Source organism: Spermophilus citellus (genome assembly GCF_964194105.1).
Source record: "Spermophilus citellus genome assembly, chromosome: 12".
Taxonomy (NCBI): Eukaryota; Metazoa; Chordata; class Mammalia; order Rodentia; family Sciuridae; genus Spermophilus; species Spermophilus citellus.
This window is the reverse complement of record NC_138198.1, coordinates 6,852,776-6,867,648: the sequence shown is the minus strand read 5'-3', so window position 1 is coordinate 6,867,648 and position 14,873 is coordinate 6,852,776. Positions and strand designations below refer to the sequence as shown.

The following is a 14,873-nucleotide window of genomic DNA, read 5'->3' as shown; positions in this document are numbered from 1 at the left end:
ATAGGTTTTACTTTTATTATTTTTCTTAGTTTAATAGGTGGAGGTGTTATGTCTTGTTTTCCACATTTTTTATTGGTACATTACAGATGTACATAATGTTGGGATTTGTTGTTACATATTTGTACATGCACACAATATAACAATATGATTTGGCCAGTATCACTTCTGGCATTTTCCTGCTCCTGCCCTCCCTCTAATCCCCTAGTCCCTTTCCTCTACTGAACTCCCTTTGATTTTTAGGAGATCTATACCACCTGTTTTTCCTTTTTCCTCTTTAGCTTCTGCATATGAGAGAAAACATATGATCCTTGACCTTTTGAGTTTGACTTATTTTGCTCAACATGATGGTTTCTAGTTCCACCCATTTTCCTGCAAATGACATAATTTCATTTTATTTATGGCTGAATGGGGTCAGGAAGCCACTCTGTCCTGTCTTGGGATGCTCCTTCTTTTATGGGTCTTGAGTGAGTGGGTAGCATCATTTGGTGGTCTGGCGTGTTTGATAAGCTCATGTTTGATGAGCTCATGTTTTGTCTGATGTGAGTTTAATATGCGCATGTATCCATGTGCTTCTGATTAATTTATAAGTTCAGAGGTGGTCATTTTTTGGGGGCAGGGGGTACTGGGGATTGACCATTGAGCTACATCCCCAGCCCTATTTTGTATTTCATTTAGTGACAAGGTCTCAATGAGTTGCTTAGCACTCACTTTTGCTGAAGCTGTCTTTGAACTTGTGATCCTCCTGCCTCATCCTCCTGAGCTGCTGGGATTATAAGCATGTGCCACTGCACCCAAGTACAGGTGGTTATCCTTACTAGCACAATTTATTTATCAGCTTATGCCTATGGTTATGGCAGGTGGGTAGTGGTTATCTATTTGTACAAACAAGGTGTGGAATCATTACACCTCAGCCCTTAAACACTAAACAGAGCAGCTTATAGCAAACTATTGCTTTACAAAATGGAGTAACAAAGGCTTAGGCACAGCTTGAAAACTTCTATTCTATGCAGCATGGAGTAACTCAGAGCTTAAGTTACATAAAATAGTCTGTTAACATCTAATGAAAACCTTGGACACAAAAGCTTTGGTTGACAGTATTCCATGTGTATTGCCACATATTGTTTCAGAAAAAGTAAAAAGTGCCATCCATGTGATTCCCCTGAAAAAGGACAAATGATAGCTCATACCACATTATTTCTGGACCCTCTCCTATGTGCCCCTTCTTTGCTGATCTGAATCTCTATTCTTCCAGTGTAATAAACCATGAATGTGGTTAAAACAGCTTCAAGCAATCTGATAATACATCTAGTAAACTCCTGAATCTAAGAGTGGGCTTGGTAATCTCAAAAACTACAGCTGGTATCAAAAGGTGGGGTTGCTAAAATGATCCTGGCTCACTGACACATGGTGAAATCATGGCTTGGGACAAGGAAGGTTGAAAGAACAAAATTTGGATTCTCAGTAACTAGTTAATCCAAAACTGGAATCGTAGTTACTCATGCTCAGCTGGTTATTAGAAGTAAAAAGTTATCAGTGAACTTCAGAAATAACAGATCCACTTCCTGATGAATTGTTTCACTACTTACTTTTTTCCCCATATACTTTTTAATACTTACACTTTGGTAAAATCGTTTTCAATAGATTACATTAAAATATTTTAGGTGGCAACCCAGCAATTGCACAATCCACTACAAGATTTTAACATCTAAGCAACATAGCTTTGTCTTAGGCCTGAAAGCTCTTGAGCTGTCTTATAACTTCTCTGTCAACCAAGCAAGTCTACTTAAGTTTTTAAATTTCAAAAGGCTGCTTTTTATAAAAGGCACCTGAGCTTCTCTTAATTTTGATAACATGACATTTACTCTTTATTCTATAACCAGAACCTTTATGGCAGTGACTTTCACATAGATGAGATTTTCTACATGCCTTTAAACAATACATTTGGCAGTTCTAACCTATACCTGAATAGTAGAGACAATTGTCTTGCACTCTGGGCTGGGGCCACAGGCAGAGCAGCCAAGGCCTTCACATACTTGCTGACCTAAGTGGACTGCTTTTTAAACAGTAGGACATGTAACCAGACTTCTCTTTTTTCTCTTGCCTGCCAATGTAGTTCACAGCCCTAACAGCCAAAGGCTGTGTAATTTAATCACAATATTTTAAATGATGTTGTGTTCTTAGATGGCTCCCTAGACACATTAAGAAAAGCAAATTAAAATGAAATAAGCAAACTACAAAATAAATGCCTTTGTTATTGTGATCTGGAATCTGGGCCGAGCTTGCATTTCATCTATTCTGAGCTACAGCCACAGGGATGCTACCAAAGGAAAAAATTTTGCTGAAACAGTTATGGAAATTAGAGTAAGCTGCAAGAGAATGGAGAGAGACAGAAATATAAAGGGGAGATTCAAGAGACTCATTAAACAGGGTAGAAATCTTTGAAGGGTTTTTTTTTTGTGTGTGTGTGTGTGTGTGCGCGCGCACGCACGCATGCACCAGGGATGGAACCACTGAGTTACACCCACACTCGTCTTTAAATAGTTTAAGAAATGGGATGAATAAGGTGGACATTGATGAAAGCAAACAAATGTCTCAGTACAATACTACTGGAAGGAAGGTGGATCAGTAGGAGTCTGTGTTGGTCCTTCAACACTGATGGGTGGTAAACAAAACTTGGGCTATTTATTATTCAAGAAGAACTTAAAATGCTGCAAGGCACAATCATTGTGTGATGCATACATATATCAAATTATGGTGTGATCAGACTCAACAGGGTAAAGATTGATGAGAGAGTCAGGGTCCCTCAGCCCAACCCCCAGCTAGGAATACAAAGGCTTTATGTACTCATAATGCACAAACACAAATTTACCAAGAGGCGAGGAAGAAACTTTTTGGAACTCCTTGACATGGAAACACAAAACAGAAGGATTCAAACATCCACTAGAGAAGCCCTATTGGGGGACAGAGTTAGAGTGTAAGGATATGAGAGCCACTGGTGGAACTACTGAAACATGGATAAGAATTGGAATGAACAGACTTTACATTTTCTTTACCTAAATATATTAAATGACTAGACATTATATCTGACTGGGAATGCACTACCTACTATTGTGAAACTATAAATTCAATATTTAAACACTACGGATTACATATGCTAAATGGGAACCAACAGAACTGTCCAAGTTCATACAGGTTGATTTGACAAGATAGAATACTTTGTGGACAAAAAGTTATTACCAGTTTAATGACTTTGTTAGAAGCTGGGAAGTTCTCTGTCTAACCCCTCTGTGTGGAACATAGATGGGCCTATTATAAAAGCCAATGAATACCACCTTGCAGCAACTAATTGGATTTTAGATGAGATTTCCAGATCTTATAGTACAGTACACCAACTGAGAAACACTAGCTTTCATAATTGAAACTGCCCATGTGATTAAAGATCATGAAAATCATGAAACCTGAGATGCTCACACAGTCTTTGAGCAATTTGATTATGTCTTACAGTCTTTAAATATGTGTGCTTCTTATATTTGAAGTTCTTTGAAGCTTGTGGATCCGTTTTGTCAAATTTTTGGTCATTCTTATATTTTCTCTGCTGCCAGTTCTCTTTGGAGTATACTCCAAACACTTGTATATTAGGTTGCCTAAGTTATTCCAAAAGTCACATCCACTCATTCCTCTTTTGCATTTCAGTTGCTGCTTTCCAGTTCACTAACCTTTTCTGAACATGAAATATTGAATCCACTGTACAACCCAATGCAGGCTTTTTGGTTTTCTACTCTAGAAACAATATGGGTGCTTAAAAGGATGTTCTACATCTGGCTCAACTTTTGAACACTTGGAATATAGTTATAACTTTAAAAATGTCTTCTAATATTTACCATTTCTTGGTTGGTTTTAACAAAAATTGTCCTCATTATGGATCCCTTTTCTATCTTGGCATGCACAGTAATCTTGTATTGAACATGAGGCATTGTGAATTGTCTTGTTGAGTACTAGATTTTGTATCCCTTTAAATAAGCTTTAAGATCATTAAATTACTCGAAAGTTGTCATCTGATCCTTTTAGATCTTTCTTTTAGAGTAGTTCCATGGCCTGAAGTTGAGGTAAGACACTGTGGAGCAGTCTCATCAGTGCATGAAGAGTTGTAAGGCTTTTCAGTCTGTCTGGGTAGTGGGAGCAGGTATTTTGCTGGCTGTGTGAGTGCTGGGCATAGGTCCTTCTAGTCCTTCCAAATGGTTCTGGAAGCCTCAGGTAGTTCCCCATCTGCTTACCAGTAATCTGTTGAACTCTCAAAGGAGCCCATCTGCAGATCTTTAGTTTTCCCTCACTCTGCAGCTCATCCTTTTGTGCTCCTCTGAACATGTGCTGCCTTGATCACCCTGGACTCAGCTCTGTCTTCTCTACTCATGGAATTTGTTGGGCTCTTCCGACTTCTCTGAGCTGCATCCTAAGACTCACTCTCTCAACAAAGCAAGATGGGGCAATCACAGGGCCTTACTGGTTTCCTGTCTGTCGAGAATCACTGTCTTTATTGCTTGGAATCCAGACATGTTCCTGAAAAACTACTGTTGCATATACTTTAAAATTTTGAGATGCAAGAGAATAAAACAAGTTCTTATTGCTCTGTTGGCAAGTAGTCTCTCCAGTCTCTTGCCATTATATAAAGGGTTTCCCCTAAATCCATTAACTTATTACACATATTTAGAAGAGCTGTTCCAACATTCTGTCTAATTCCATCTGTCACTTCTGTTGACTATTTATGCTATTTTCCTTCTTTTTCAACATCTAGTATTTTATAATTGAATGCTAGAAATCGAGAATGTTATATTGTCAAATGCTTAACTTTGCTAATTTTTTTTTAGTTGTAGATGGACACAGTATCTTATTTATTTTTATGTGGTGTTGAGGATCGAACCTAGTGCCTCACACATGCGAGGCAAGCACTGTACCACTCACTGAGCTACAACCCCAGCCCAACTTTGCTAATTTTTATCAAAGACTTTTGTATTCTGTTCTAGTAGACAGGTGATTTAAGGATGTTTGATCCTTTCATGGATTTTATTAAGCTGTTAGGGTAGGGCTAGGATAGATTTTTCTATAGAATACTTTAATTCTATACTAGGGAGTGCACATTCTGGCATCTTTATTGAGCCTCGGGTATTCAGGGAGCCCTCTACATTGGCTGGTCAAAATTCAGACTGTCTCATTTCTATGCTATCTTCTGGAACTGTTCAGATTACAGTTTGCTGCCATTCTTTGGCTGGCCTTGATGTGGCTTAATTCTATGTATGTTTGCTTTAGCACTCAGCAACAGTTTCATAGGAATCACTATATAGACTTCTGTAGTTCTTAGAGTATTTTTCTCTAGTTTTCTCGTAGTCCATTTTATTTTTTAATCATTTAAAACATTTTTTTTTTTGAGATAGAGTTTAGCTATGTTGCTCAGATTGGCTTCAAACTTGTGGTTCCCTGTCTCAGCCTTCCATGTAGCTGGGATTAGGCACACCTCAGAATCCATGTTAAAGTCTTTACCCACACCTTTTACACATTTCAACCTACTTGAGGTAAGAAATTCTTCCATCATAACAGCAACCATAGAAGGGCTATTTATTTATACGCTAGATATTTTACATTTCTTATTATGTAATCACAGAATGAGTTAACTTTTCCTTTTTGCACAAAAGGAATAGGGCTGTACATTCAGGAGGTCTACAAGACCTTAAGATAAGTGATTCACTAGAATGACTCAGGACTCAGAACAGTTATACTCATGGACTCAGTTTATTACACAGAAATTATACAGATTAAACTCAATACACATGCATGCGCGTGCGCGCGCGCGCGCGCACACACACACACACACACACACACACACACACACAGAAGGGTCCAGGAGAGTTCCAGGCATGAACTTCCAGGGCTACTGGCACCAATCAATGTAGAACTATCTTACTATGTCTGAGGCCTTTCTTCTGGAATCTGCCCCATAGCCATCAAGAGCTAAGAAGCACTTGAGGTGATTCTAAATTTGGTCCTAGGAGAAAAAGCGCCATCTACTGGTGACTTGAGTACCTTTTTGTATTCCTCCAGTAGCTAAGAAAATACTTAAATACAAATATAGATGCAATAATTTTCAAGGGAGTAAAAGAAGTCTGGTTGGTAAAAAAGTAAAAGTGATCCATAGATCAAGGTCTACAAGGCTCACCTTCCTGACTCAAAGGTGTCACCTCCTCACAGATAGATGGATTATCACCTGTACTGCTCTTCTTCAACACTCTTGATTTCTGCCATTTATGTAAGGACTGGCTTTTAGCTGGCACTGGACCACCTGTCCAGGGCTCATGCCCTTGCTCCAATAAGGTGATCACAGCTGGTTTAGAAATAGAAAGTCCTGTTTACAGGAAAAAAATAAAACAGTTATGCTGGGATGTCCCAGAATTCATTTCTAGTCATTTGTTAAATAAATAAGTGAAATTATAGGAAGGGGCACAGAAAACCAGAAAAATTTCCACTGTAATGAAGCCACCTATTTCCATCTCCACAAAGTTCAAACTCTGTGAGTGGAAAGCACAAATTCAGAGTTATTTTAAAGGCAGCTAAATAATTCACAATGTAGAAAGCAGACATTCCTAACAGATCTTGAAATCTGTGGGGCAGATAGCCTTACCCACTGACACCAGGTTGCTGTAGTTCTCCAGCATCACATCTCTGTATAAAACTCTTTGCACAGAGTCCAGGTATTCCCACTCCTCTCGGGAGAAGTCTACAGTCACATCACTGAACACCACCACCACCCTCTGAAACGGCAAACATGAAGAGGCAGAAGGCAACGGTGTGCACAGAGAAGTAAGACAAGCAGAATGAAATGGGGAACTATTTTTTTTTTTAAAGAGAGAGTGAGAGAGGAGGGAGAGAGGGAGAGGGAGAGGGAGAGGGAGAGGGAGAGGGAGAGAGAGAGAGAGAGAGAGAGAGAGAGAGAGAGAGAATTTTTAATATTTATTTTTTAGTTTTTTTAGTTCTCGGCGGACACAACATCTTTGTTGGTATGTGGTGCTGAGGATCGAACCTGGGCCGCACGCATGCCAGGCGAGCGCGCTACCGCTTGAGCCATATCCCCAGCCCAATGGGGAACTATTATGTGACAAAAATCTGGAGATGGGGAAATCTAAGGAAATGAGTGACTGAAGCAGGTTTTCGGGTCCTCAAACATTCCATTTCTCCAAGCAATTTTTTACAAATGGGTATTTCCACAATCCAGACATGTCTCAGTATGTGCAAAATCAAACTGTGGAATCTCATATAACAAAAAAAGTAGCATATGTGCAGGCAACCCAACACAATTCATGGCAAAATAAGTCCTAATAAGTATTTCTTTTCCCTTCTCTCTCGATGCCTTAGAAAGGACAAATTCTGAGATTCTTTACAAAATTACATCAAAAATAAAGTTTTTATAATACCTGGTATAGGGGCTGGGGTTGTGGCTCAGTGGTAGAGCTAGAGCACTTGCCTAGCAAGTGCAAGGCCCTGGGTTCGATCCTCAGCACCACATATAAATAAAAGTATTGTGTGCAACTACATCTAAATAAATAAATATTAAAAAAATAATACCTGGTGTAAAAACAAAAACCTAAAACCCCCAGGGAGAAAAACAGGTTCAATAATAGATGCAGAGGTGACATGGCAAGGGGCTTCCTAAGAGACTCCTATAGAAAGGCAGACAGAGGAGCAACTCTTCTAATATCCCATGCCCAAACCATCAACCTTGTGAGCATGTTGAATAAAGACATTTCTACATATGTACAGACTAAATGATATGTACCCACTTCTTGGAGAGCTGTTGGAATACTAGTTCCATCATCACAAGGAGGTGAACCAAGAATGAGAAGACAAAGGATCCTCCATTCCCCAAAGAGAAAGTGTCACTGGGGTTAGTGAATCAAAGACCTAGTACAATATATAAAAGTGAGTCTCAGATTAAAATCCTGTAACAGCCAAACGTCAGTTAGTCAAACCACTTTGGGTCATCCCAAAAGGCTTTAAAAGGCATGTTTTAGAAGAAAAGCAAAAGAATTAATGTATGTGTCCATGAGGAAAATGTCATTAATAGGCATATGACAGTATTGATGTATTACTAGAAAAACTGACACACATGATGGGTTTCTTTTAAAAACATGGCAATAAACTCCAGGAACTGTGATAAGATGTGTCATGTCCTTTCTGAGGTAAAGACAAACTGTGACTTAGTGGCTGCTGAAATAGGCACCAATCAGAATTTATTGGACAAATCTGTAATACTGAAATATTTACCAGTCACTGCCTGAATGGAGTAAGTAATTTTTATAATATTGGGTCTGGGGGCTTAAATGGATGGGACCACAGCATTAGGTTTGTAGGATCCACCATGAGGCACCATTTCTACTTTACAAGATTAATAAGAAGTCAAATTATACAGTTAAAGGGCAGAGTACTGGAGGTAAACACCCCTCCTCCAAATAGGTCTTAGATATTAGGCCTCAATCTTTAAAAGCCCTATTTTAATTTATATCAGGTCACTGTGATAGGCAGAGAATAATGGCCCCTTAAAGACATCCATTCCCTAGTCCCTGGAAACTATGAAAATGTTACTTAGTAAAGGGACTTTTCCAGATGTGATAAAATTAAAGCTGTTGGGATGGAGATTATGTGGGTTATATGGGTGGGCACAATGTGATTGTTAGGCCTTTTAGTCAAGGGAAACAAGGAATGGTCAGAGTCAGGGGAAGACTTCAAGATGCTATGCTGCTGGCCAGGAGGACGGAGGATGAGGCAGTAAGCCAAGGAATAGGAGCGGCCTCTAGAAGATGGTAAAGCAAGGAGACAGACCCTCCCATATAGCCTCCGGAGGGCATGAGACTGTGGATACACTGAGAGTCACATGGGAATTCTGATCTCCACAAGAAGAAGATAAAAAATTTTGTCTTTTAAGCCAATGTTTGTAGTAATTACAGAAATAATCAGAAACAAATATAACCACATTAACTATTTTACCTGGAGGTAAAGGTCCACAGGATGCCATTTTGCTAAGACTAATAATGTAAATGCCAGACTTGATTTTAATTTACAGCTTACTGGGTTGGAGCACTCATGCCTGTTATGGTGCTGAGACTGTGAGGAATTTATAAAACAAATACATCTATGGTTAAGTGAGGCATGCCTGTTTGTTTTCTATTTTGTATTCAGTGACTCCCTTACAATTATAGGGAGTACCTTGTTTAATTTTGAAGCAATTCCAAGTATGACTATAGTTTGAGCTCCAATATTGATTTTCAGTCACACGGATTTGCCAATTTTCTCTGTGCATTGTGGTAAATATTAAAAGTTAACTTTGTTGTGAAAGTGCAAAAGCTACATATTTTCATCTTTTTTGTTGTATAAATTCTTTTAGTGTGTTTAGTTTCCATTGGGCTTCTGTTTCTGAACTTCTGTTTTAGTTCTCTACTTTCTCTCCCCATATCCAGGTTTAGTTCATACATCTATCATTAAAAAAAAATTATTGTCCCCCCCTCTTTGGCTACTGGACATATATTCTAGGGGAGAGGGGCTTTACTCTGCTTGCTTCATTAATTTCTTCTTCCATAGTCTCAAATCAGCAGCTGTGATAATGTGTTAATTCAACCTCTGTGACAGTGGTTGAATTAACCACTTGGCTGTGCCACAGTACCATGAGTAAGGTTTCCCCCATAACCCAAACAGAATCCCTGGAAGATTTTTTTTTTTTTTGGGGGGGGGATGCTCTACCACTGAGCTATATCTCAGCCCTTTTCTTCTTTTTTTTTTTTTTTAGATAGGATCTCACTAAGTTGCCCAGGCTGTCTTTGAATTTGTGATTCTCCTGCCTCAGCCTTCCCAGTTGCTGAGATTGCAGGCCTTGCTACTGTGCCTGGCTGCAGAATTTTTAAATAGAAATTGACACACTGATTCTAAAATGTATAATATTGATCAAATGAAACATTGTTCAAAATATTAACAGTAGTTGCTTACAGACTGGGATTTTAACAATCTTTGTTAGTTTGCATATTTTCCAATCTCTAAAAAGATGCTTACAATAACCAAAGAATGGAAATCCAAATGACTGCCAACATCAGAACTGGACAGCCCATACCTGCTGAACCCTCACCCAGCATGGTGAGGCCCTGGGTTCAATCTCTAGCACTGCAAACAAAAAACAAACAAACAAAATGAACAGAGCATGATATTTTCAAACAATAGCACACAGCAAGGAAGATGTGTGAATTTCAAGTAAATACAGCAACATGAATGATGCTGAAACAAAATATAGAGATAAAGGAACCAGACACAAAAGGGCATACACTACTTGATTCTATTTACATGAAGTTCAGAAACCAATTTAATGGTAGAAGTCAGAACAAGTTACCCTTGGGGGTCAGGGAAAAGTGGTGGGAAAGTAGAAGTAGGAATGAAATTTGGTAATTTTCCATTTTTTTTTTAAATTTTAAAATTTGTTCCAATTAGTAATACATGACAGCTGAATTATTTTGGCAAACTGTACACAAACGGAGCACAATTTTTCATTCCTCTGGTTGTGATGCAGTCACACCTGTAGTATAATCATACATGTAAAGAGGGTAATAATATCTGTCTCATTGCACTATGCAGTAATTTTCTCTTTCTTGATCTGAGTGATGTTACCAGGAATCGGGTTAGTGAAAATTCACCACACATTCATATATTTGCACGTTTTTTCTACTTTTGTTAGTATTCAATAAAAACTTAAAGGAAACCAAGATGAAGGAATAATAATAAATACTGATGTAGAAACAAGGAATTAAGAGTCAAGGAAACTGTTTACTGCTAGGAAAGCTGCAAAGTTGCACAACTATTTGAAGTACTTGGCAAATAAAAAAAAAAAAAAAGCTGAAATAGGCAGGCATATTCTATTACCCAGCAATTCCATCCTAAATGTATAATCCTAGAGAAATGTGAATTCCTGTTCATTGCTAGTTATGTGCAAAAATGTTCTAGCAGCATTATATGGAATAGCCCAAAATTGGGAGGGGGGGCAAGTAATCATCAACAATGTAAAGGACATATAAATTAACTGATTTCATGTAAGGGTATGCTACTCAACAAAATGAAAAAAAAAAAGATTTAATTATAGTGTTAAAAATAGCATAATATGAAAGGATAGAAACGGTTACATAAAGTTAACAAAAAGAATAAATGGTATCATTTACTGAGGCAAATCATAAAGTTAACAAAAAGTAAAAATACATGTTATCATTTATTAATGCAAACTTAGTAGGTAAAACTATAATGAAAAAACTGATTATCATAAAACGTGTCAGAGGGAAGAAGGATTTTGATTGGGGTTGTTACTGAAGTGTTTGCAGTCTTCTGTATTGCCAGGGCCAATGGTTACCGGAGTGTGCTCTGCATTTCTTTTTTATTTTTAATTTAATTAATTTATTTATTTGTTTATTTTTATGTGGTGCTGAGGATCGAACCCAGGGGCTCAGGAGTGCAAGAGGTGCTCTACCACTAAGCTACAGCCCCAGCCCTACTCTGTATTTCTTAGTAAATTCTCCATATGTTTTATAATGAAAGCAAAAAAAAAAAAAAAAAAAAAAAGAAAATCATTGCACAAAGAATTATTATGTGACTATGAAAATGTTAATTTCATTAAGTATTTAAAGACAAAGTTACAGTGTAAATTTAAACAATACTGTTGATTATAAAACCGTAAAAATAGTATAAGTATACACACTAGAATGAAATAAAATTACATCAAAATATTAATAGTGATCGTTTGGAGACTGGAATTTTAACACTCTTCTTTGTTATGTTGTGTATTTTCCAAATTCTCGAAAAAGACAATATAATTTTATAATAAAAAACAATAAACTAAAAAGACGAGAGGCTAAATCCCAAACACTGGTCAAATTATGGTGGAACGCTGGGGTCGGGTGCGATGCACGGGGCCTTCACCCTCCCGAACATCGTTCCCACAGTAAACACTAGAAATCGGGTCACTCGGTCCCACTTAACTCCAGGGGAAATCGGGCAAGACTTTTAAGCCGGCAAGCAAATCAAAACAGAAAAATCGACAGCCACTAATAAAGAAAGCCAGAAAAGGCCAAGCTACCTGGTAGGTGGCAGCCATTATTCCTCCTCGGCGCCGCGCGGAGCGGAACCCGAACGGAGAAAGCATCCCTGAGACGTCAGGTTTTTCATGGGAGTCCAAACCCACCAGATCGGAAATCACCTCAGCTCCAGCACCCACCCCGGCGCCCACGGCTCCCACAGGGTCCCACGGCGCGACCTGCCCGCCAACTCCAGCGACGCCCGCGACGGGAGCGCAGAAGTCACGGCGAGGGCAGGCCCCGCTCCAGGCCCCGCCCCGCAGGACACCCACCTTCTCGCCCCGCCTCCACGCACACCCACCACGCCGCGCAGCCCCGCCCCACTGCACGCCCACTGCACGCCCCACCTCACGGCTCCCGCGGCTCTGCACACCTGCGTCCCCGTCTAAGCCCCGCCCCGTACACGCCCACGTGCTCGCCTTCGCCCCGCCCCGCCCTCGCAGAGCCAGCTCTCCCTACACTACACGGCCTTGTCAGTTAGCAGTGCAGACCCCCAGCGCCTGTCTCGGTGGGGGAACCCTGGGCCCTGCTTTCAGCTCTTCCAGGTCTGGTCAGCGCCCGGCACCTGGAGGGAGACAGTGCAGGGTGGGGCCCGGGCTCCTAACCCACGCCGCCCTTGAGTCCTTCAGGCGCCGCGCTTGCTCTGCCGCGGCGCCCCTACCCCGGCCTCCCCGAGGCTCTGGAGGACTGGCGGGCGCGGGCGGACGGGGCGCGGCCCGGGCCGCTAGATCTGCCGGGCCTTGAAGGCTGCGGGAGCGGCGTGTGCGCGGGCGGCGGGCCGGACTCCCAGCAGTTGCCCATCTGGGCCTCCGTGGGCCTGCCCGGCCCTGAGAGGATCAGCAGTCCGGCCCGGCTCGCGAGTTGTCCGGCTTCACGAGGACGTGCGCAATACGGAGGCCCTTCTCCCGGGATCCGGGGGTGCGGCGGGGCTGTGTGGACCGGGTGGGCGAAGGGACGGGGTCCGGCAGCCTCGAGCTTGGGCCTGGAGGAGTGCAGCTGCGCAAGGCTGAGGAGGGCCAGGGAGTGTTTTCTAGTGAGTCGGAGTTTGGGTGCCTGCCGGGGAAATAGGAAACTGCGGGGAGGAGAGCGGGCGACGGGAACGTGGGCAGCTGCCAGGTGGGAGGCTGGGGCGCCTAGCACGCACTTCAAAGTTTTAATGGGAGAAGTATATTTGGACCCAAATCTGAAGATAATAAAGAATAAGGCCATCTTAATAATTGATATTGTTTGTCCATACCAAGCCTCCAGAAATTCATGGATTGCAATTTAGGTTTACCTACACAGGCACTGGTTCTTGCAGATATTTTTGCACACGAGTTTCTGATCCTGTAAATTATGTTTCTGTGTTTCCAGGATACACCACACCTGAGGTCATAAAATAAGTCCCAACAGTCAGGTGTGGTAGTTCACCCTTGTAATCAGTAATTCTGTAATTCAAGGGACTCAGGAAGCTGAGGCAGGAGAAGCAAAAATTCAAGGCCAGCCTCAGCAACTTAATGAGAAGACCCTCAGCAAAACAAATTAAAAAATAAAAAGGACTAGGTAAAGGATTAGAACAGTGGTTACCAGATACTGAAGAGTGGGGAAGATTGAAGGGGGTAATATTGGTCAAAGGGAATGAACTTTCAGCTATAAGGAGGTCTCAAGTATAGCACTGCCAGCACAGTTGATTTACTTGAGGGCTAGGGTTGTGGCTCAGTGGTGGAGTGCTCGCCTAGCACGTGGGGGGCCCGCGGGGCCCTGGGTTCGATCCTGGGTTAGGGTTAGGCTGAGGCACCACATAAAAATAAATAAATGAAGGTATTGTGTCCAACTACAACTAAAAAAGTAATTTTTTTTTTTTTTTTTTAATTACTTGAAATTTGTTGCTCTGGGCCTAACCTTAAAAATCCACACTGCCATCTAGTGCTCAAACATAATGACGATATCACCAGTGAACTCTCCCCAAGACAAAAATCACAATAACAAAGACCTAAATATTCTAATACACATAATGCAGTAAAATAGTTTGAATACATCTATCTTTACATGTTCAGCATTCTTGAACATTCTAAATGATTCCATCCAATGAATCCAATCTCAGGTAAGGTCTAAAAGAAAAAATTCTTGCTGTGGTATAAAGGGACTAATAACATTCACATTACTCTTCCTCCAAGTTTCATGGACTTTTTCATAACATTTTCAAATTTTATAAAGAGCAAAGCTTTTTATTCTTTTAACCCCCAATTAACTGCTGTGCTTATTCATGTTCCAACTCCCTAATCCTTGGTCCCCACTAACTCCCCTATAGCTCTTCCCCACTTTTGTGTATCTACCTTGGGCCTATACGTTGGCTTTTAAAAAGAAGGACCACTCCCACTTCAGGAAGAGTGCTGCCTTCCAAAGCAGGCAGGCCCAGCCTCCCTTCACACCTGGGACCATACAGCACTTGGGGGGGGGGGCAAGAATACAAAAGCCAGGTCCAGAAGAAGCTAAAGAATCCTCCTTAGTTCATCCAACAGAGACCAGCGGGGCATCCTGTTAGAAACCTAGATGAGGAAACAGCACGGCCCTCATACTATTCACCTCACGTGGGTGCCCTGGTGTGACATTGAGCACAGCATTAATGTGAACTTGCACACACTAGTAGACAGGGAGGAAAGACCCAGCAATACTATTTCACCAACATAAAAGACCAATTCCAGATGTGTAATGCTCAGGAAGTACAATGATGCTATTATGAAGATTTTT

At 40.9% G+C, this 14,873-nt stretch overlaps 1 protein-coding gene across 3 annotated transcripts in view; it reads right to left on the bottom strand.

The window, feature by feature from the left end:
* LOC308631972 (zinc finger protein 383-like) overlaps nucleotides 1-13,910 on the bottom strand; it is a 161,246-nt gene extending 147,336 nt beyond the window's left edge. Inside the window, exons 1-4 of one of the 3 annotated variants that reach the window (XM_081263545.1) lie at nucleotides 12,146-13,714; nucleotides 6,671-6,800; nucleotides 6,209-6,394; nucleotides 5,766-6,037 (exon numbers count right to left, since the gene is read on the bottom strand). In XM_081263545.1, the coding sequence (XP_081119671.1) occupies nucleotides 5,997-6,037; nucleotides 6,209-6,394; nucleotides 6,671-6,800; nucleotides 12,146-12,211 (423 nt within the window). In that variant the 5' untranslated portion in view covers nucleotides 12,212-13,714 and the 3' untranslated portion in view covers nucleotides 5,766-5,996. Of the gene's footprint in view, nucleotides 1-5,765; nucleotides 6,038-6,208; nucleotides 6,395-6,670; nucleotides 6,801-12,145 lie in introns of those variants that run through there. The other 2 variants (XM_081263544.1, XM_081263546.1) reach the window with 2 other exon arrangements.
* Between the last annotated feature and the right edge of the window lie 963 nt (nucleotides 13,911-14,873).